The following is a 22,428-nucleotide window of genomic DNA, read 5'->3' on the forward strand; positions in this document are numbered from 1 at the left end:
AATTATTATTTTTAAATTTTTAGTGAAAATCTCAGTAATGCGGAGACGCAGTTATTGCTGAGAGTACGGTTGAATATGTCCTCGGGAAACGACTTTATTGTTTTAATAAATGATTCGTTTTTAGGTATTTTTCTTTTCAAAGACAAACATTTGTACCTACAAATTTTTCTTTTTGACTTCAATACCCCTCTTTTTCTTAAATTTAAAGAAAATCTATCATTTCTTTGCTCACAAATTTCGTCTAGTGTTAGATTCAGCAAAATTTCCATTTTAGTACTATACGCGTTCAAAAATGCAAACAAATGTATCTGCAAATTGTCAAAAATTGTATAAGAAGTATCAAACGTCAAACTTGCAGTGTTGCTACTGTTGCTTATGCTGCAAGTCATGATGCATTTACGAACATAGCCATCTATATTACTCTAAACAGTATTTCGGCTTTTACCGTGTTTGGTAAAATTATATTATCTTTGGTCATATATCAATTAAATAAAGCACATAATACGCTCACTGCGTTTTCCCATAAGGGTTTTTTGGATAATATGGCTGTATATATGTATGTGTATTTAGTAAAATGCCTTTGCTCCTCTGTTGTTGGTTTGCCTGTTCGCCTTGTTCTAATTCCTGTTCTCCGCCTGGCCACCTGCTTGCGCTGTTAGGTTGTTTGTATGTTTGTATATTTGTTTTAGTTCGCGCCCGTTTGTTTCGTTTTGTGTTTGTTTTATTGTTTAAGTATTTTTGCTTTTCGCGCCCGGTTTATATTTTAAGTATTTTATTGCTTTTTGTTTCTTTCGCCCGATGTGTGGGTTTTTGTTTGTTTAAATCTTTTAAATTATTTCTGAGGTATGTTTATACATACATATGTATATGCGTATATATTGTCACTGCAGTTTTTTTTGATTTTTGATATTGTTTTGTTAGGTTCACTGCACTTTTTTAGTGTTTTAAACTTTCTCGTTTCTGTAGTATTTCGTCACCACTTTTGGTTATGTAATACATATATGTGTATCTAAGAATGTACATATGTATATGTACCACTAAATTAAATAAATTTATACATATGTATGTATACACTGCACTGTTCCGCTTTTTGTCTTTTGTATTTAGTCCACTCTTTCCACTGTTCTTATTTTCCTTACGAATTTATGTATGTTTTATTTGTCAGTATAATGTGCATTTTTTTTTTTTTTTTTTTTTTGCATAGATATATTATGTGGCTGTTAATATATAGTGCCTGTCTTTGAGGCTCGAAGGACCATGTCTAATCTTCTACCCAGTAGATACAATGTCACACACATCGGAAATAAAAGTACCGGGTTATTTGAGTAGTATGATATAAGATATAATTTATTAGGTATTTATATGTATTTTTACAAAGTTTATTTTGTTATCAATAACTTTTCCACTATTTGGGTAACCAACATAAAACGAGCGTATGTAGATATCGCGCCGGATCGCTATTGATCAAAGATTCCTGTAGCGCGCGGGACGGGTGTTGACAGCGGAGAGTTATGTTGAACGGTGTCAACGCGGCACAGTGTAGAAACAGGAATTGTGTCAACGAATGTTCTGCTTTCCCGTTGTCAATCCTTTTTGATGAGTGGGTAGGAGCACAGGTGTGGTGAGCTGCGTAAAGTGTCATCAGCTGTGGTGAATTGCGCTGTCGTATTAGGGTGCTCCAGTTTTTTCCCAGGTTGTGTGAGAGGGAGGCTTAACTCATTTAAACAGAACCTTATACGCGATGTTTAGAAGACTTATCCCACGATAGTTGGCGCAGATTTTGGGGTCTCCCTTTTTGTGAATTGGGCAGAGCACACTTAAATGCTTTCGTCCGACCATATTTTAAAAAGAAGCTGATGCATGCTCCTTATCAGTTCTTCGCCGCCGTGTTTGAATAGCTCGGCCAGCAACACATCGGTCACCGTCGCTTTGTTGTTCTTCAAACAGGTAATTGCTATTCGAACTTCTTCATGGTCGGACAATGGAACGTCTGCTCCATTGTTATCAATTGGGGAATCGAGTATGCTCTGAGCTTCGGTCACTAGATCATCTTTGGGGGTTCCACAAGAGTAAGCTCCGGTCTTGAAACCTTCTGTTAGTCCCCGCATCCCGCATTATCCCTGTCGGCCAGCTTATCAAGCTCTTCGTACTCAGGCATTTCGGCCTCTTTCTTTTTCTGTCTGAAAATGCGTCTCGCTTCCCTCTTCAACTCTCGGTATCTATCTCATCCAGCACGTGTTGTGGTCGATCGTAACTTTGCGAGGTAGGCAGCTTGTTTTTTCTTCGCTGCGACACGGCACTCCTCGTCATAACAGTTGTTCTTTTACATTTTACGAAATCCAGTGGTTTTGGTTGCAGCTGTACGTAAGGAGTTTGACGCCAAAATACAGACACACTAGGGAACAGAGAGTCAACCCTATAAATGATGGCATGCAAGATGTCTAGTCATTATACAAGGAGTCAGCGAGCGAGCACACCGACCAGAAGCAATTTTTAATAAGACGACATGGCCTACCCACCTTACAGCGCACAGCACCAGAAGGTAAATCCGTGTATATAATTTTAAACTCAAATACACGCTAAAAAAGTTGTATGTATTTAATAAACCTATAAACGTATTTACATTACACGTCAGTTCAATTATAACTCACAAAAGAGAAATAGATTTAGTTGGACGTGATTTAGAATTTTATGAAATTGATAAATTATAAACCACAAATGGATACTTTAATGACATTTGCCAAACACAACTACAGTTCAAGCAGAAATTGGAACTGAAAGTAACAACCCAGTCTGAGTTAGGTAAAATCCTTACCCATACGCTGATCAAGATTGTGTAAAACAAGAAGGAAGAAAATTATTAGGAAACGGTATAAAGTAGAAGCCCTTACAATGTCTCTATATGGTCAGTTTCTAAAAAAGGAACATATGAGGAAGGAAAGCAAAGAAAAGAGTAGTTATAGATTTCCAAAAATTAAATAAAATTACGATATCAGACAGTTATCCAATACCGGATATAACAATGGCATTACAGAATTTAGGAGTAGCTAGGTACTTTACAATATTAGATTTGGAATCAGGATTCCATCAAATAATAATTAAAGAAGAGGATAGAGAAAACACCGCGTTTTTGGTTAACGTAGCAATATACGAATTTATAATATTACCATTTGGACTCAAGAGGGCACCCTCAATTTTTCAAAGACGTGATGACGATATTATTCGTTCATTCATTGGTAAATGTGCATATGTTTATATAGACGATGTACTGATATACTCAAGCACACCCGAAGAGTATATTAGAGAATCAAAATTTTTTCAAACACAAACATAATTTTTGGCGCATCTAATAAAAAATGGGAAAATCAATGTAGATCAGACAAAGAGAGAAGTTATAGATAGATATAGAATACCGGAAAATCTTAAAGATTTGCGCGTTTTTCTAGGACTTGCTTCCTACTATCGTAAATTCGTTAAAGACTTCGCATAGATTTGTAAGCCGCTAATCATTTTTTTACGAGGATAAAACGGTAGCATTTCAAAAAACAAAAGCTCCAATATAAAAATAAACTCAGATAGTAACGCAATTAAAGCAATGAATACTATTAAAGAGAAATCAAAGGAGCAAGTAGAACTATACCAGACACTAGCAATTATGCTACAGGCGCGGAATTAAGTCAAGGTAAAAACCCAATAGCCTTTATATCTAGATCTTTAACAAAAACAGAACAGAATTATTCAACTAACGAAAAGAAGATCTGTACGGAATAGTCGATCTAAAAATTTACACAGAACATAAATCAGTGATATTTTATATTTCCAAAAAATCCAAACACGAAACTGAAATAATTTAATAGGAGAATACAGTGCAAAATTAAAATACAAACCAGAACAAGAAAACGTAGTGGTAGATGCTTTATCGCGCCAAATTAATAGTCATCTGATAAATCTATGCACTCAGCGAAATCATCCGACATTAGAAATATTAATAATGCAAAATCACCATTTAACTCATTTAAAACACAAATTGAGATAATGCAAGCTGACGACGTCTCACTAGAAACCAACACACCATTTCCAAAACATGAACGTTTTATAATAAAATTTTCAACAACGGAATAGAGACACCAATAGCAGAATTCTGTAACCAGTCTCTAGTCTCTATTTGAGACATTTTGAGGTAAATTCTCAATTTCTGACTAGTTACTTTTCACTAAACAGTCTCTAGCGTTAGTCTCAAAACATTGCCTCAAATTTGAGATCTGATAGTTAGCAGGTCACAAAACTAAAAACAACTCTTGTTTCCATTTTGAATATACTGAATAGAGATCAACATAGATATTAATTGATTGTCGTTTTTTTATATTTTGTAAGCAGCTCAAACAAGAAAAGGTTAAAAACAAATAAATTTTACACAAATTTCTTTAATATTATGAAACAAAGTAAACATATATTTATATTTTTATTGGTAATTATGTTTTTTGACTACGGTGTAGAAAATTTAATATTTGTTATCGACATATTTATTTTCATTCAAGTGCAAAAACATCTCTGAATAATGAAATGTAATAGATTTTGTGACTGTCACTTACAGAATAGCAAAACCGTCTCAACTCTCAAAAATTGTCTCTAACTTAAAATCTCAAATTTAGAGATTTGAGACTGTATCACAGTACAGAATCGCACGGTAAAACATGTAATGAAACCTAATAGCAGCGGACAAATAAACCTCATCAGAGGAAGAAATATTCCAAGTAGTTAAGGAATATAACAAGACTACACATTCAGTCAGTGAGAAAAAACCCTTTGAAAAATCTCAAGCGTTTTGGAGATGCGAAAAAGGTGAGGGATGCACGTTTTTAAATTAAAACTCCAATTACCTGTGCGCGAGAAAGTTTGGTAAATTATACCGATAACGAAAAAAGCGTGCGTTCGGTTCAACGTATCACATACGAGAGAATTCTGTATTTCATTTCATGTAATTGCTTAGACTAAATCTTAAAACTAACGACCTAAACTAGTGATAATGCAAGTAAGTATTACAAAGGGGTAAGTATAAATATAGTCACGGAAAATTAATACTAGATCCACTTGTGAAAACAAATATGTATCAATAAACAAATGTAAAAAATGATATGAGTAAATAGCCGAGTTAACAACAGCGCGCCAGTCGTTTATTCTTTCCACTACGTGGCGGCAATTGGAATACCCGGCGAAGCCAGGTCCTTCTCTACCTGGTCTTTTCTACGGAGAGGAAGTCTTCCTCTGTTCCTCCGGCGGGTATTGCGTCGAATATGTACTTTCAGAGCTGGAGTGTTTTTGTTCATACGTACGAGATGACGTAGCCAGTAGGGATGAGCGATATTTCAACATCGGTGATTTTATCACTGTGATTGAAAAATCGCTTATAGTCACTGCTATTGCTAGCCCAAAACATCTGAGATTGGTGATTTTTCTACATGCCACTATTTCACCGCTGATGAACAAAAATTGCGTGTGCTGATTTTTTTGGTGTTAGAGGTAGAAATTGTGATTTTGACTACTTCTTTATTTATTGTGAATATATGTGGAGATTTTTTGGTGTTAGGTTATTTAATTCCGTTGAACGATTGCTTAAAATATGTAAATATTTTGAATTCTAATTTTTTTAAATATATTAAATATTGTGAAAATGTGAATTAAAATTAAAAAAAAAACAAATAAAATGGGCAATTTTTCGAAGCAATAAGTGAAACTGATGCAAAATGCAAAGTTTGCTAAAAAGATAGAGAACATTTCGAATTTAATAATATATTACTGGATTGCTGTCCAATGAGTGGGACACATACTGCCAAAAACTTAGCCGAGCAAATACAAAAAGTTTCAACTGAGTGGGGGGTATTGTATTTGATAAAATAATATTTGCAGAGTCTGATAACGCAAGCAATATAATTGTTAAAGCGAGTACATATAAGTGCCCATGAAGTTAATACAAAAAGTAAAACAAATTGTCACACATTTCTGATAAAGCACTTCAGCAAATGAAAGATTTATGAGTTTTCAACGCAATGATGGTACCGGACCTTTGAAACTACTATCGGGTGATTTTTTAAGAGCTTGATAACTTTTTTTTAAAAAAAAACGCATAAAATTTGCAAAATCTCATCGGTTCTTTATTTGAAACGTTAGATTGGCTCATGACATTTACTTTTTGAAGATAATTTCATTTAAATGTTGACCGCGGCTGCGTCTTAGGTGGTCCATTCGGAAAGTCCAATTTTGGGCAACTTTTTCGAGCATTTCGGCCGGAATAGCCCGAATTTCTTCGGAAATGTTGTCTTCCAAAGCTGGAATAGTTGCTGGCTTATTTCTGTAGACTTTAGACTTGACGTAGCCCCACAAAAAATAGTCTAAAGGCGTTAAATCGCATGATCTTGGTGGCCAACTTACGGGTCCATTTCTTGAGATGAATTGTTCTCCGAAGTTTTCCCTCAAAATGGCCATAGAATCGCAAGCTGTGTGGCATGTAGCGCCATCTTGTTGAAACCACATGTCAACCAAGTTCAGTTCTTCCATTTTTGGCAACAAAAAGTTTGTTAGCATCGAACGATAGCGATCGCCATTCACCGTAACGTTGCGTCCAACAGCATCTTTGAAAAAATACGGTCCAATGATTCCACCAGCGTACAAACCACACCAAACAGTGCATTTTTCGGGATGCATGGGCAGTTGGCCACCAAGATCATGCGATTTAACGCCTTTATACTATTTTTTGTGGGGCTACGTCAAGTCTAAAGTCTACAGAAATAAGCCAGCAACTATTCCAGCTTTGGAAGACAACATTTCCGAAGAAATTCGGGCTATTCCGGCCGAAATGCTCGAAAAAGTTGCCCAAAATTGGACTTTCCGAATGGACCACCTAAGACGCAGCCGCGGTCAACATTTAAATGAAATTATCTTCAAAAAGTAAATGTCATGAACCAATCTAACGTTTCAAATAAAGAACCGATGAGATTTTGCAAATTTTATGCGTTTTTTTTTTAAAAAAAGTTATCAAGCTCTTAAAAAATCACCCGATACTTTGATACTCTCTGGAATTCTACATTTTATATGATTGAACGTTTTATAAAATAGGAAGATGCTGTTGAAAGTATTGTCGAGCTTAGAGATAAGGTATTACATTGAATTAATCCTGACGAATGGTTGCTGCTAAAGGATTTGTTTACTGTATTAAAACCTTTTGAGTACATCACAAAAGAAATAAGCGGCCAAAAGTATTGCACTGAATCAATGGTTCTCCCTATTGTAAATGGTCTCAAAAGCGTGTTTACTAAGTGGACAAAAGCCAATACTTACATACGTAGATCCTGTAAAATCAGTGAGTTTTGAATTACTAAATGGTATAAATGAAAGACTAGAAAATACCGAAAAGAGCAACTCTAGGTATGGCATCATTCTTTGGTCTTCGTTTCAAAAATTTCGCCTTTTCCAACCCCACAATAGCCGACATATTTAAAAATCGTATCATTGCAGATGTAAGTAGAGTAATTCAGAGTTTTCTATATGGAACTACACATATAGACTCCAATATTGCATCAAACAAGCAGCGAGGTACTTGTAATTCAAGAGCCATTAACGACGTTAAGTGTCATTTGGAAGTGCAGACGCCTTCAAATGGTAGCAGCACAACAAATATAAATATCCATATCTGTCTCCCATAGCTCGAAAAAAATTAAGATGTTTAGCGTCATCGGTTCCTGCGAACGGCTTTTTCTCAAGCTGGACTTGTTAATTTTTTTTAATGCGAATAAGTAATAGTAAAAAGTTTTTTTCAGTTACGATTTTAAAATTTATATTTATAGTGTATGTGAGCTAATTTTTTCCTTGTTCTTACTTAATTACTTTAACTTAATCTTATAATTTGAATCATATTAATCTTATTTTCAATCTAAAGAACGAAAAAACTGTTTATTTTCAAAAATCAAACAATTTTTATTCCATTTTAGATCTGAACATGTGCAATTTAAAATAAGGAGTATTTTCTTATGTTTTCATGACTAATATTAATCAGTATTAATAAATAAAAAATTCTTGTTAATTGAATATTGTTGAAAATACAAATATTCTGTTTTCATTTATGGAAAATTAAAGGTATTGCATTAAAATTTGAATCGGCGCTAGAAATAAAAAGCCAAACAATTGAAAATATTTGGACACGTCTCCAGGCTGCATATGACGCAATTGTAGATACTGACGATTCAGATCTACCAGAAAACTTTAAATCTTCTGCTTACGCCAAATTTGAAAACTGCTTAGACCAGTATGAATACACAAAAATTATGATCGCAGATCAGCTAAAATTAATTAAAGCAGTTGCACCTACTCCACCTCCGAGAGTAGAGCTGCCACAAATTCAAAATCAAGAGGCAAGTTCGGGTATGCACCTCAAGGTGCCCGCATGTGACACTGAAATTTTCCATGGTGGTTATGAACAATGGCCGTCCTTCCGGGACATGTTCAAAGCTGTTTACATAAGCCATCCGAAATTATCAAATGCTCAAAAGTTGTATCACCTCAGATACAAAACAAAAGGTCAAGCAGGCGTCATCGTAAAACAGTTCGCATTAAATGACGACAGATTCCATATGGCTTGGGAAGCTCTGAGATCAAGGTACGAAAACGAACGGATACTAGTAGATAAGCAAATAACGATATTAATGAACTTGCCCAAAATTCAAAAGGAAACAAGTGAAGAATATATGAAACTTCAATCCACTGTTTCCAACTGTTTGTCGGTTTTAGCGACACAAAACGTTCCCACAGACAACTGGGACCCAATTCTGGTAAATATATGCACCGCCGCATTATCCGAAAAATCGTTATTGCTATGGGAACAATTTCTTTCATCAAGGAAAAAAATGCCCCACATAGCAGCAAATGAAAGATTTCCTAACTACCCAGTATGAAATCGCAGAAAGAGTTGATAAAAATATAATTAAACCAAAAGGTATTTCCCAAGACCTTAATAGAAGCTTCGAAAGATCCCAAGCCAATAGCAACAACAATTCAAATAGAAGCTTCTTCAAAAATCAAACGTTCACATCTGAACAATACAAACAAACGTCATGTGAACTGTGCACAGGGGGACATAAACTTAAATCTTGCGAGAAATTTAAGAAATTAAATATAATTGACCGAAACAATTTTGTAAAGTCAAAAAGACTTTGCACAAACTGCTTATCACATGCACACATGCTTAAAGATTGTGAAATCAAATTTAATTGCGTTTATTGCCATAAACGACATCATTCGATGCTACTCATTAGCAATTTTTCCAGCTCACCCCCAAACAGCGCAAACATAAAAAGAGCAACAGGTTTAGTCGCAACAACAAATTCAGAAAACTGCCAAGAATCACCATGCTGCTCATCGGCGTTAAAAACTCAAACACTACACAGCGAAAATGAAAGTAGGGTACTACTACCCACAGCAGTCGTCTCCATCGAACATCGAGGAGAACTGTTTATCCTCAGAGCCCTAATAGACAAAGGATCACAACGATCTTTCATAGCGTCTAGGGCACAAAACAGGCTACAGTTGCCAACAAAACTGGCCAATTTTGAAATTACGGGAATGGGCGGCAGAGTAGTTCAAAACTCTAATAAAATCTGCCCCATTACCCTCTTTTCGCCCCAAGCGGATAAGCGCATACAAGCAGAAGCTATAGTCTTACCGCAACTAACAAATATGCTACTAAGCTATCATATAAATAGCAAGCATTGGCAAAAGGTTTCACACCTAAAGCTAGCAGACCAAAACTGCAACACCCCCGCACAGATAATACTCGAAGGTATTGAGAAAATTACAAAAACACTTCTGGCGCAAAATACCATTTTCGGATGGGTCCTAAGTGGACTAGTTGCGGAACCAGTTGCCACGATGACAACTCAAGTTGAGGAAATCTCCAACGAATACCTCAATTCGCAATTAAGAAAATTTTGGAAGTTAGAAGAACTCCCCCCCGTATCAATCACAACCCATTCAAATCGGTACTGTGAGAATTTTTACAAAACCACAACTACTCGATCAAAGGATGGCCGGTACGTCGTACGACTACCACTGAAGCCAGAATTTCCACGGAAAATTGATGGAAAAAAACCTACTTTAAAAAGGCGAGCTGAAACCAGAATATGATAGGGTCGTAGAAGAATACCTCCATTTAGACCATATGGAGGAAGTCAGCGCTGGCGAAAAAATCATACAAAGTAAATACTACTCGTTTCATTTGCCACATCATGCAGTAGTAAAGCCAGACAAAAAAAACAACAAAGGTGACATTTTATTTACGGGACCCACGCTTCAGCCAGACCTAATGCTGTTTATCTTAAATTGGCGTATCTTCAAATACGTCTTCAACGGGGACGTCGAGAAAATGTATAGACAAAAGTCGTACATAAAGACGTTCAAGATTTTCAAAGAATTATTTTCAGAAAATCCCCCACTAGTCCACTACGCGACTTTAAATTAAAAACAGTTACCTTTGGCGTCAACTGTGTCCCATACTTAGCCATTCGGACACTGCACGAATTGGCAGAAAACACCAAGTCAGAATTCCCTCAGGCAACCCAGGAACGCAAGCGTATGTTGGCGACATTTTGTCTGGAAGTCACAGTCTTCCACAAGCATACGAATCCTTATCACAGGTTATAAGAGCCCTCAAGACCGCAGGGTTTCCACTGAAAAAGATTACTGCAAATCATCCAGATATAGTAAAACATATACCAAAAGAAAACTTGTTGGACACTAGTTTCCTTAAATTCAAAAAGGAAAGTACAACAAAGACTCTGGACAATGGAATGAGATATCTGACCAGTTTTCACACACTACCAAGTCAATATCTGCATAATCTGCCATTACAAAAAGCCAAATTCTATCCTCTGTGGCAAAACTTTTCGACCCCGCAGGATGGCTTTCGCCAATTATGATACAAGCTAAAATCTTGATACAAGAATTATGGCTAGATGGGACCGACTGGGACGAACAAGTAAAACCACTTCGTTTAGAAAAGTGGTCACAGTTCGCGAGCAATGTAAACGATATCTCACAGATACAAATCCTACGGTGGGTAAACTACTCCCCCGAACACAAAGTCGAATTACACGGCTTCTGTAATGCCTCTCAGAAGGCATACTGTGCCACTATATATGTGCGCACACAAAGCGATGACGCGACCACAAGCCACTTTTTAGTAGCTAAAGCTAATGCCTGGTTTTCACTAGGCCGAAATAATTGATATCAAAAACTGCCTAAACGAACAGCTGAGGTTTTGGTGTCAATTGCGTTTTCATTACAACATCCAATCTGACCGAATGTCGATATTGCAGTGCCTTTCAAAAACTATCGTCAAATTTTGGTGTCAGATGATTGACCACCTGTTTTCGTTTATGTCAATTGTGAATAGGCAATTTTGACAGCTGTTAAATTGAAAATGTAATTACTTATAAATAAGTGCGTGAAAGTGTAAAAATGAATAAAAAAAGAAAAATTGCAATAGTAACTGCAGCGTTATGTCTTATAACGTCATTAAAAGTTTGGAAAAAGAAAAGGAATCAGCAAAGGAAACCAAAGCAGTGGTGGATTAGACCAGGATTAAGGAATCGTTGCACCAGTGGATTTTACGCCACACTTCGATCCAAGCTGGTTTCTCAGGACCCAAAGTTGTTGAAGAACTTCCTGAGGATGACTCTGGAAGGTTTCGATTTTTTAGTGGTGCGTCTTACTCCATATATTTACAAAAGAAATACACGATTCCGTGAAGCGATCTCGATAGGTGAAAGACTGGCGGTAACACTACGCTATTTAGCCACAGGTGATAACTTCTCGAGTTTGATGAGTGTTTTTCTATTGGGAAAAACTACCATCTGCCATATAGTGCATAACACGTGTGGTGCAATTTTTGAAGCTTTAAAGAACGAGTTTTTAAAAGTGAGTATTCATATCTGTTCGTTTTTAGTGAAAAAATACATTGTGGATTCTAATAAGGTTCCCAACACTCATGAGGAATGGGCAAAAGTATCGGATCATTTTTACCAGCGATGGCATTTTCCTAACTGCTGTGGGGCATTGGATGGAAAGCACATAGCGATTCAGGCGCCTGCGAACTGCGGTTCAGAATATTTCAATTATAAGAAATATAATAGCATTGTTCTGATGGCTATGGTTGATGCGGACTACAAATTTTTGTTTGTAGATGTTGGAGCTTATGGTCGTGAATCTGATGGAGGCGTTTTCGCAAGGTAAAACTATTACAAAATAATAACACTAAATGTTAATAATTAAAATGTCTTACTATTTCAACATATTCAGATGTGCTCTTTCAATGGCTCTTGCAGAAAACAAGTTAAATTTTCCGCCGCCGAAACCACTTCCACATGAACGTGATGAAATGCCATTTGTCATTGTAGCTGATGACACTTTTCCCTTAAAAACGTACTTGATGAAACCATTTAGCTTCCGCAATCAAGTTATGTCGTACAAAATATTTAATTATCGGCTATCCAGAGCCAGAAATGTTGTGGAAAATGTGTTCGGCATATGTGCATCACGTTTTCGAATACTCAGAAGACCCATGAATGTTACTCCTGAACATGCTACAGTTATTGTACTCGCGATTTGCATATTCATAATTATTTGTTAAGACGCAAGTCTATATATATATACGATAATCTGATGTAGACAAAGATACAAATGGCATTACTGATCCAGGTAATTGGCGAATGGAGTTGGGAGAAAATGGAATGCTTCCATCAGTTCGGCCAAGCAGTATTTTAGGTAGGCCAGCAGACAGCGCAATAAATGTCCGTGAAAGTTTTATGGAGTATTTCATGACTCCTCATGGAGAGGTTGAATGGCAATATAATAGGACGATATTGCATAATTCGTCTTTGTAGTACTTTCCTCTTTTATAAATATGTAATTCTATAATTTGAGTTATTTTGCAAATACAAAATATTTTCATGTTCCTTTTTTATAAACTTTCTGAAATTTAAATAAAACAAGTTTGAATTCAATTCATTTCTATACGAGTATATGTCATCTTTTATTTTATAATTATAATTATTATTTTTAGTTCAGTTTTATTTAAAGTATTGTATATAAAAAGGTACAAACGACTATCAGATGTAGATGAAATAGATGTGATTATGTTGACCTAAAGAATAAAACAGCAAAATTAGGTTTTATTAACACATAAAATTGTGCAACAGCTCTGACCTAGCTACATTCTGTTGATATTTGAATATCAACTCACATATATCCCGCTTAAATTCTTTGGCCAGTTGTGGAGATTCTTGGGCCAACTCTCGGCCATTGGATAACCCAAAATTTCCCAAATCATCCCAAGCGTCACTTTTGGTAGCTGATGTGAGGGTCTCCAGTGCACGTTCCACCACTTGAATATACTCATCATCTTTTTGAGCTCGACGTCTCCCTAAATTTATTGAAGTGGATGGCGTTGGTTGCATGTCGTCAGATAAATTTATATCTTGCGTCTCAAACAATATTGTTCGAGGGGTCAGGGTCGACGCATTGAAAACAAATAGTATTATTTTTACAGACGTATACTTGCATTAATTAAATTTGTTGTCGTGTTAGTTTCAACACGCAAGGTGGGCTCCAGGAACTTTAGAGAATTATAAAGTGGGTTCATTGTAGGCGTTCTTCCAGCACCTTGACCACTTTTTGTATGTGTCTTTCGTTTGAAGGCCGCCTAAAAGTAATATTTATAATGCAATTTGTTGTGTACTATTTCAGAATTACTTACGCGAAAAGAGCAGCGAAGGCTGTTCCATTTGGCTGCTACTTCTGAACGTGGCATATTTAATATGTCCGCTACTTCATGCCACTGAGCCTCTCGCAAATTTCGGTCTCTATAGTCATGGGAAAGAAAATTCCATGTACCTTCCCTGGACTCTACTTCTTGGATCAGCCGCTCGGTCTCTTCCGCTGTCCATTTCACTTTTATTTTCCGCACCCTCTTGTTTTTTGGAGTTTCAATTTCTAAATTCATTTCGTCCTCCATATCTGAAACTGAAAAGGTTTGGGAAAATAAATTTATTGTATTTTTCATCAAATATAATAAAAATTAAATGTGAAAAATCGTTTTTGCTTTTTATTGCTTTAACATCTGTTTGGGCGGCAAACGTAAATAATTGCCAACATGTTGGCAAATCAAAATTAGTTGTCAAATATTGCCACATATCCAATATTTATTGTTTTCATTTGACTGTCATTTGAAATGACCGTGCATTGGCAAATATGCCGGCAAACGCAAATGACAGCATATGACAACCCGTTTTCATTATTTTGACAACATTTGACGTCAAATATGACTTAGTGAAAACCAGGCATAAGGTGGCTCCTCTAAAAACGCAAAGTCTACCTCGACTTGAGCTCTGTGGCGCCCTACTACTCGCAAAATTGTGGGGTCAGCCATTTGGCGACACGTAGCCAGTGCTGACAATCCTGCCGATTTAGGTACAAGAGGGTGCAAGCCGCTGCGCCTTGCCACCATCTCTGGTGGAATGGCCCCCGATGGTTAACAGAGTCTCCCAATTCTTGGCCAAAATCGCCCATGCGCAATATAATTGCCCCAGAAAGTCGAAAAATCGATTAAGCAACATTGGATGATAATGACATGCTTGAGCGATTTTCATCGTTCCTTCGCGCCCTTCGAGTTATCGCCTACATGCTAAAGTTCATAGAGAGACTCAAAAATAAAATTAAGGGAATTCACCCAGAATCTAACCAATGCGATACATTGACGCGCCTAGAACTCCAAAAGGCAAAAGTCGCACTAATCGCATCCACTCAAATGCGCTACTTCAGCCGGGATATCTCATTATTAAGAGAATCAAAACCCATTGATAAAAGGAGTTCACTCTTGGTTCTTAACCCATTCTTGGACACGAAAGGTCTGCTTCGTGCGAATGGTAGGCTTGCTAACTCAAGCCTGACGTACAACGAACGCCACACTCTAATTATAGCAGAGAAATCCCAACTTGACACATTACTCCTCAATTATATCCACTTAATCATGCTTCACGCTGAACATCGCCTAATGCAGCATATAGTCCGTCAAGAGTTCTATATTACCCGTCTTAAGCCTCAAATAAAGAAATGCATTTTCATGTGCAAGATCTGTATTATGCACAAGCAGAAGTTGCGAACACAGATTATGGCAGCACTTCCACCGGAACACTGCAACTTCGCTCTGCCTTTCACAGTTACAGTTGTCCACTTTGCTGGGCCTTTTCAGATAAAGGCGTCCATGCTAAGGTCCCCCACTCTAATTAAAGGCTATGTGGCTGTCTTTGCCTGTTTTTCGACACAAGCAGTTCACCTCGAGCTGTGTACGAATCTGACAAAGGAGGCTTTTTTCGCGGCATTCGCTCGCTTCGTCGGACGACGCGGCTTCCCATCAAAACTGATGAGCGATAATGGTAAAACCTTCATTGGAGCCCAAATAGCCACTGAAAAGGAGTTTGTGGATTTTATCAAACAAGTCTCACCAGAAATTGTACAAAGGTATGCTCCCCAAGGTATTAACTGGCAATTTATCTCCCCAAGCGCTCCTCATATGGGTGGTTTATGGGAATCAGCAGTAAAAAGCTCTAAATCCCACTTCAAAAAAGGAACTGGAAACTACAAATTTAATTATGAACAGTTCACCACACTGCTAGTGCGAATTGAAGCCGTTCTCAATTCACGGCCACTCACAACCCTCTCGCAAGATACCTCTGACTTCACAGCCCTGACACCAGGGCATTTTCTGGCCACACCTGAGCCAGGCGTGGGGCCGCTATCCTTATTAAATCTATGGGAGAGAATAAAAGTTCTCCATCACGATTTCAGCCGTCGATGGAAGGAAGAATATATAAAGGACCTTCATAAAAGGTACCGGTGGAAGAGTCCAGAAGAGTGGAGATTGTGTCATCATCCATGATGACTGTCTACCCCCACCGAATGGCGGCTTGGGCGCATAAAAAAACTGAACTACTAAAATAACCAAAAACCCGACGTAATAAACCCGCAAATAAAAAACTAGCCTAAACTAATTCGAAATCTAAAGCAATGGTCGATCTACGTGACCACCCTTTCATGCCACATAATGTGGCACAATCGCCATACACATTTTAATGACACACATTTATAACCACATTACTCCTCCCACACAGATTACAATGGATGTGGATATGCCAGCAGTGCCACCGCCAACGGTGAGGTCAGCTATAACCGTGCCACGCCCTGGGGCAACTCCAGCGCCACGAACCCCAGCGGCAACCGCCACTGCAACCGCTCCTCGTAGTGGCCCGGGACCACTACCACCGTCCTCATCACCCGTAGCTGAACCTCAGCGCAGCCGATGTCTCCTATGTCGGCGCCCCCACCGGCTACAACATTGCAGCATTTTCCGCAGCATGCAGCCCATGCAACGGCAGAAGGTTGCTCAAGCTCACGGGCACTGCCTTAACTGCTTGGCAACAGTACACACAACACAGGAGTGCACATCCGTCACCCTATGCCAACTGTGCACACCATGCTGCATCGCACCCCAAAACGGCCCGTCACGCGACAGCTTTGCCACTAACCGACCGCAGCAGCCCAGTCGGCACCGAGGTTAGTTGCTCCTCCATCGTCCAGAACAAGGCGAAATGAAGCATCCCCGCGGCGCAGGCAGCATCATTCATCAAACCGCCGCTCCACTGGCCTTGGCAGCGTTGTTGCCACGCTGCAGCAATTACAGCGACTGTTAGGCTAATATTCGCCTAGGGGGGCCGGGATGGCTAGATGAGTTAGCTCTTCCTTTTGTACACCCGACACTGAACAACAACACGACAACACACCACACTAACGCGATCCACATATGAAGAAACCACACACTACTACACGCGAATATATTCCACACATGCGGTCATCACACCACAACTCTACACTACCCAACGATCAAAACCGACCGCTCGATAGGACGACCGGCCCTTTTTTACATCGATCTCGCACCGAGCGAACGTGTCACGCAGCGTCCTCATTTACACATTCCGCACATTTATTTCGTTTCTACATCAACGCTAAATAAAACGAAAAAACCCCAAAAGAAAACCATACAGTGTAACTTTTTTGCTTAAAACCAAACATTTTCCGGTGAAGTATCTAGTGGCGAGGTAAGTGGTGACTAAAACCATCAAAAAAACAATTGTGTTGAATCGGCGAAGAAGCAAATCGATTGAAATATTTTATTAGACAGTCACTCTCAGAAATGAATTTAGAGTATGATATGTCTTTCCCCCTTTTCTGTTTCGTAGCACCTTGCTTCGAGCGTGTAGCTTCTGCAGGTGTACATGGACCTTTTTCGTCAGAAATCATCTTTGGGACTTTTAGTAACTGACTTGGCTTAGAGTCTTTTGAGTCAGAGCTCATTTGAACTGAAAAAAATTTTCAATAAAACTTGATTGGTATTATAAAGTTTCTTATATGTATGTACATATATGTGATTTGTCGAAAGTAAGAGTTTCAAAGAAAATCGATAAACAGATACATTACAGCAATTTTTATATGCTGAAATTAATGAATTGAATTTCACCACAGATTGGGTATATGTATGCTCAGACGAGACTCTTTTATGTGAATAAGAGTTTTGAATTACATAAATAAACCAAAAACGCTTTTAATTGCCGCGTATTATCGTGTTTATGTGTAACCGCAAACTCTTTTAAGTTAAATAAGAGTTATTTTATTTTTGCTTCGATTTATGTAAGTCAATTTAATTGAATTTTGAAGTTATACTTCTTATACGAGTTCGGAAAAGGTTGCGATAGATTCAGGTTGCCACCGACCATGGCAAACGAAATAAGGACTACGAATTGAGGGCATGCACCTGGAATGCCCGGTCCCTTAATTGGGAAGGTGCCGCTGCCCAGCTGGTTGATGTCCTCGTAAAGACAAGGCTGACATCACCGCCGTCCAAGAAATGCGATGGACGGGACAAGGACAGAGACGAGTAGGTCCTTGTGACATGTACTACAGTGGCCATATAAAGGAGCGCAAGTTTGGTGTAGGATTCGTGGTGGGAGAGAGACTCCGTCGCCGAGTACTATCATTCACTCCGGTGAATGAACGTCTAGCCACAATCCGCATCAAAGCGAGGTTCTTCAACTTATCGCTGACGGTGCGCCCACGCCCCGACGGAAGAGAAGGACGATGTGACCAAAGATGCCTTCTATGAGCGCTTGGAGCGCGCTTATGAGAACTGCCCCGCCACGATGTCAAAATCAAAGCTTGGCGACTTTAACGCCAGGGTGGGCAAAGAAGGTATATTTGGCACTTTACGGTCGGTAAATTCAGCCTCCACGACGAAACATCCCCAAATGGGTTGAGGCTGATTGACTTCGCCGGGGCCCGAAATATGGTTATCTGTAGTACTAGATTCCAGCATAAGAAGATTCATCAAGCTACCTGGCTGTCTCCGGATCGAAAAACTACCAACCAGATCGATCATGTTGTGATAGACGGAAGACACGTCTCCAGTGTTTTAGATGTGCGTGCGCTCCGAGGTCCTAACATCGACTCGGACCACTATCTTGTTGCAACTAAGATTCGCACCCGCCTCTGTGCAGCAAAAAACGCGCGCCACCAAACACAAGGAAGGTTCGACGTCGAGAAGCTGCAATCACAACAGACAGCCGAACGATTTTCTACTCGGCTTGCCACTCCTGCTCTCTGAGAGCACTCGTCAACAACTCGGTATAAGGGAACTGTGGGACGGCATTTCAAACTCCTTACGTACAGCTGCAACCGAAACCATTGGTTTTCGGAAAGTGCAAAAGAACAGCTGGTACGACGAGGAGTGCCGTGTCGCAGCGGAGAGAAAACAGGCTGCCTACCTCGCAACGTTACGATCGACCACTACACGTGCGGGATGGGATAGATACCGAGAGTTGAAGAGGGAAGCGAGACGCATTTGTGAGACAGAAGAAGAAAGAGGCTGAAATGCGTGAGTACGAAGAGCTTGATAAGCTGGCCGACAGGGGTAATGCTCGAAAATTCTACGAAAAAATGCGGCGGCTTACGGAAGGTTTCAAGACCGGAGCGTATTCCTGTAGAACCCCCAAAGGTGATCTAGTCACTGATGCCCAGAGCATACTTAAATTATGGAGGGAACACTTCTCCAGCCTGCTGAATAGCAGTGAACGCACAACACCAGGAGAAGGCGAACCCGATTCCCCAATCGATGACGATGGAGCAGACGTTCCATTACCCGGCCATGAAGAAGTTCGAATAGCAATTGCCCGCCTGAAGAACAACAAAGCGGCAGGGGCCGACGGATTGCCGGCCGAGCTATTCAAACACGGCGGCGAAGAACTGATAAGGTGCATGCATCAGCTTCTTTGTAAAATATGGTTGGACGAAAGCATGCCCAACGATTGGAATTTAAGTGTGCTATGCCCAATCCATAAAAAAAGGAGACCCCACAATCTGCGCCAACTACCGTGGGATTAGCCTCCTCAACATCGCATATAAGGTTCTATCGAGCGTATTGTGTGAAAGATTAAAGCCCACCGTCAACAAACTGATTGGACCTTATCAGTGCGGTTTTAGACCTGGCAAATCAACAACCGACCAGATATTCACCATGCGCCAAATCTTGGAAAAGACCCGTGAAAGGAGAATCGACACACACCACCTCTTCGTCGATTTCAAAGCTGCTTTCGACAGCACGAAAAGGAGCTGCCTTTATGCCGCGATGTCTGAATTTGGTATCCCCGCAAAACTAATACGGCTGTGTAAACTGACGTTGAGTAACACCAAAAGCTCCGTCAGGATCGGGAAGGACCTCTCCGAGCCGTTCGATACCAAACGAGGTTTCAGACAAGGCGATTCCCTATCGTGCGACTTTTCAACCTGCTTTTGGAGAAAATAGTTCGAGCCGCAGAACTAAATAGAGAAAGGTACCATCTTCTATAAGAGTGTACAGCTGTTGGCGTATGCCGATGATATTGATATCATCGGCCTCAACACCCGCGCCGTTAGTTCTGCTTTCTCCAGGCTGGACAAGGAAGCACAGAAAATGGGTCTGGCAGTGAACGAGGGCAAGACGAAATATCTCCTGTCATCAAACAAACAGTCGTCGCATTCGCGACTTGGCACTCACGTCACTGTTGACAGTCATAACTTTGAAGTCGTAGATAATTTCGTCTATCTTGGAACCAGCGTAAACACCACCAACAATGTTAGCCTAGAAATCCAACGCAGGATAACTCTTGCCAACAGGTGCTACTTCGGACTGAGTAGGCAATTGAGAAACAAAGTCCTCTCTCGACAAACAAAAACCAAACTCTATAAGTCACTCATAATTCCCGTCTTGCTATATGGTGCAGAGTCTTGGACGATGTCAACAACGGATGAGTCGACGTTGCGAGTTTTCGAGAGAAAAGTTCTGCGAAAGATTTATGGTCCTTTGCGCGTTAGCCACGGTGAATACCGCATTCGATGGAACGATGAGCTGTACGAGATATACGACGACATCGACATAGTTCAGCGAATTAAAGACAGCGGCTACGCTGGCTAGGTCATGTTGTCCGGATGGACGAAAACACTCCAGCTCTGAAAATATTCGACGCAGTACCCGCCGAAGCAGAGGAAGAGGAAGACCTCCCACTCCGTTGGAAGGACCAAGTGGAGAAGGACCTGGCTTCGCTTGGAATATCCAATTGGCGCCACGTAGCGAGAAGAAGAAACGACTGGCGCGCTGTTGTTAACTCGGCTATAATCGCTTAAGCGGTTTCTACGCCAATTAAGAAGAAGAAGAAGATTCAGGTTGCGCAACCTTGCTCAATAAGAATCCACGCAACCTTGTCTGCGGAGATGTTCGAGCAGCAAGCGAAGCGGTGACAATCGGCGATCGCTTGTTCGTTTCTTTCGGCACAGCTCGGCTTTTCTACCAACAACACAATGGTGTCATGCTTATGCTGTTGTTGTTTTAGTAGAACAATGTTTCAATTTTTGGTTGGTGACATATTCAATTAAAAATAAATTCTGTTGGGATTCGAACCTACGTAACTTTTCACCACCAACACCACCATTGTCACTTCTATTGCGTTGTCCTAATTATGGTTTGGTTATGCATGAAACAAATATACAATGGATCGCCGATTGTTACCTCTTTCCTTGCTGCTGCTGCGCAAATGTATGTTTGTATGCTTGTGCAATATTGAAATTATGCTTCTCTTTCTTTCGTTTGTCTTTCATTTCTGCGAATTCTCAACTATTTTGCGTATATTTTGGTTGAAATACTCTGCGTTGGCCGTTGAAAAATTAAGGCTATACTTTACAGGATCATTTCTGTAGTTAGTCTTCATTTAAATTTTTTGGAAATCGACCCGCGATGACGAGGTATATCGTTTTATCTGACAGCGTGAGGTTTATGAACTTCATTTCTAATATTGTGTTGTGGCATATTAGAAATGAATGTTTATTCGAAAATGCGCATTATTTTTCTTTCATTTGTCTTTCATTTTTGCGAATTCTCAACTATTTTATGTGACTTTATTTCTTTCATCTCTCTTTTTTTTGTGCGAATTCTTTGAATTTCTGAACGCGCACATGCGTATACATACATTTATATGAGCATGTGCAGATACACAAGATAGGATAGAAAGATTTCTGCCTTTTAACATCGTATACTATACTTATAAATATTTGTCTACATTATTGTAAGCTGTTTCCTGACTGTAAGCTGTTTGTTGGGCGTTGTCGTATTGGTCATAATGTTGGTCTTCATGGTATGGATCGTAAGTTGTTTCGTCCGTGTCTATATGAAAGTTCCTTTGAGCTTTCGCTGGGGGGTGGTTGGTCGTGGATGCATTCAATGGTCGTTTGCCAGTTTCTTGGGGCTTAGGGCGGTTCACATAATTTACCGCTCTTGTTCTGATGCTTTCATCCACGTCCATGGGTTGAGGAGGTTTAGGTGGCCTTGGGGGAGGATAGTTTGGTTGTTGGTTATATGGATATCTAGAGTGGTTATAGGAGTTTTGTTGTTGGTAGCTATTGTGTGGATTCGAATTTGAATTTTGATATTGCTGGGAGCTATGGGGACTCAAATTTGGTTGGCGATAAGTTTGCTGAGGGTGAGGTATATGGGCTAATTCGGGATAGAATCTTTTTTCGGGAAATCGTGAGTATAATGGTTGTACCTGCCTTGCCATGGGGGGTTGTTGTCTAGGAATGAAAGGGTTGAAACTTTGATGTCTGGGGACTGATGGTGCATTTAACACTTGGTTGTTGGCATGGTGTGCTCTAAAGCTTTGGTTTTCCAGCTTTAGACAAAGGTGTAGTGCCTCTGGTAAAGTCTTGGGTTCTTTTATACCCAGAAGCCTCGGGAGGTCACCGGAAAGT

At 39.5% G+C, this 22,428-nt stretch overlaps 2 protein-coding genes and 1 pseudogene across 4 annotated transcripts; 2 read left to right on the forward strand and 1 right to left on the reverse strand.

Moving 5' to 3' along the window:
- Window positions 1-12,141: 12,141 nt before the first annotated feature.
- LOC120780425 lies at window positions 12,142-12,676 on the forward strand. The gene is made up of 2 exons (XM_040112702.1): window positions 12,142-12,275; window positions 12,346-12,676. Exons 1-2 carry the CDS (start codon window positions 12,190-12,192, stop codon window positions 12,674-12,676), a joined length of 417 nt encoding a protein of 138 aa, XP_039968636.1. The 5' UTR covers window positions 12,142-12,189.
- Window positions 12,677-13,113: 437 nt separating this feature from the next.
- Window positions 13,114-14,062, reverse strand: LOC120780587. Of its 3 annotated transcripts, XM_040112846.1 has the most exons (4): window positions 13,802-14,062; window positions 13,607-13,747; window positions 13,252-13,468; window positions 13,114-13,189 (listed from the first exon to the last, which is right to left on the reverse strand). In XM_040112846.1, exons 1-3 carry the CDS (start codon window positions 14,057-14,059, stop codon window positions 13,280-13,282), a joined length of 588 nt encoding a protein of 195 aa, XP_039968780.1. In that variant the 5' UTR covers window positions 14,060-14,062; the 3' UTR covers window positions 13,114-13,189; window positions 13,252-13,279. The 3 variants fall into 2 exon arrangements, 2 of the variants coding, with proteins under 2 accessions (XP_039968780.1, XP_039968781.1); XR_005705916.1 differs by having other exon boundaries at window positions 13,252-13,747.
- Window positions 14,063-21,350: 7,288 nt separating this feature from the next.
- On the forward strand, window positions 21,351-21,522 carry LOC120780996 (annotated as a pseudogene).
- Window positions 21,523-22,428: the final 906 nt, after the last annotated feature.

The sequence above is a fragment of the Bactrocera tryoni genome, unplaced genomic scaffold, assembly GCF_016617805.1.
Source record: "Bactrocera tryoni isolate S06 unplaced genomic scaffold, CSIRO_BtryS06_freeze2 scaffold_25, whole genome shotgun sequence".
In the NCBI taxonomy this organism is placed as follows: Eukaryota; Metazoa; Arthropoda; class Insecta; order Diptera; family Tephritidae; genus Bactrocera; species Bactrocera tryoni.

Coding starts and splice junctions, on each gene's coding strand:
- LOC120780425 (XM_040112702.1), top strand. CDS start 12,190: ATGGCTATGGTTGATGCGGACTACAAATTTTTGTTTGTAGATGTTGGA. Junction 12,276..12,345: donor GATGGAGGCGTTTTCGCAAG/GTAAAACTATTA, acceptor CAACATATTCAG/ATGTGCTCTTTCAATGGCTC.
- LOC120780587 (XM_040112846.1), bottom strand. CDS start 14,059: ATGGAGGACGAAATGAATTTAGAAATTGAAACTCCAAAAAACAAGAGG. Junction 13,748..13,801: donor GCCTTCGCTGCTCTTTTCGC/GTAAGTAATTCT, acceptor TATTACTTTTAG/GCGGCCTTCAAACGAAAGAC. Junction 13,469..13,606: donor CGACAACAAATTTAATTAAT/GCAAGTATACGT, acceptor CAATAAATTTAG/GGAGACGTCGAGCTCAAAAA.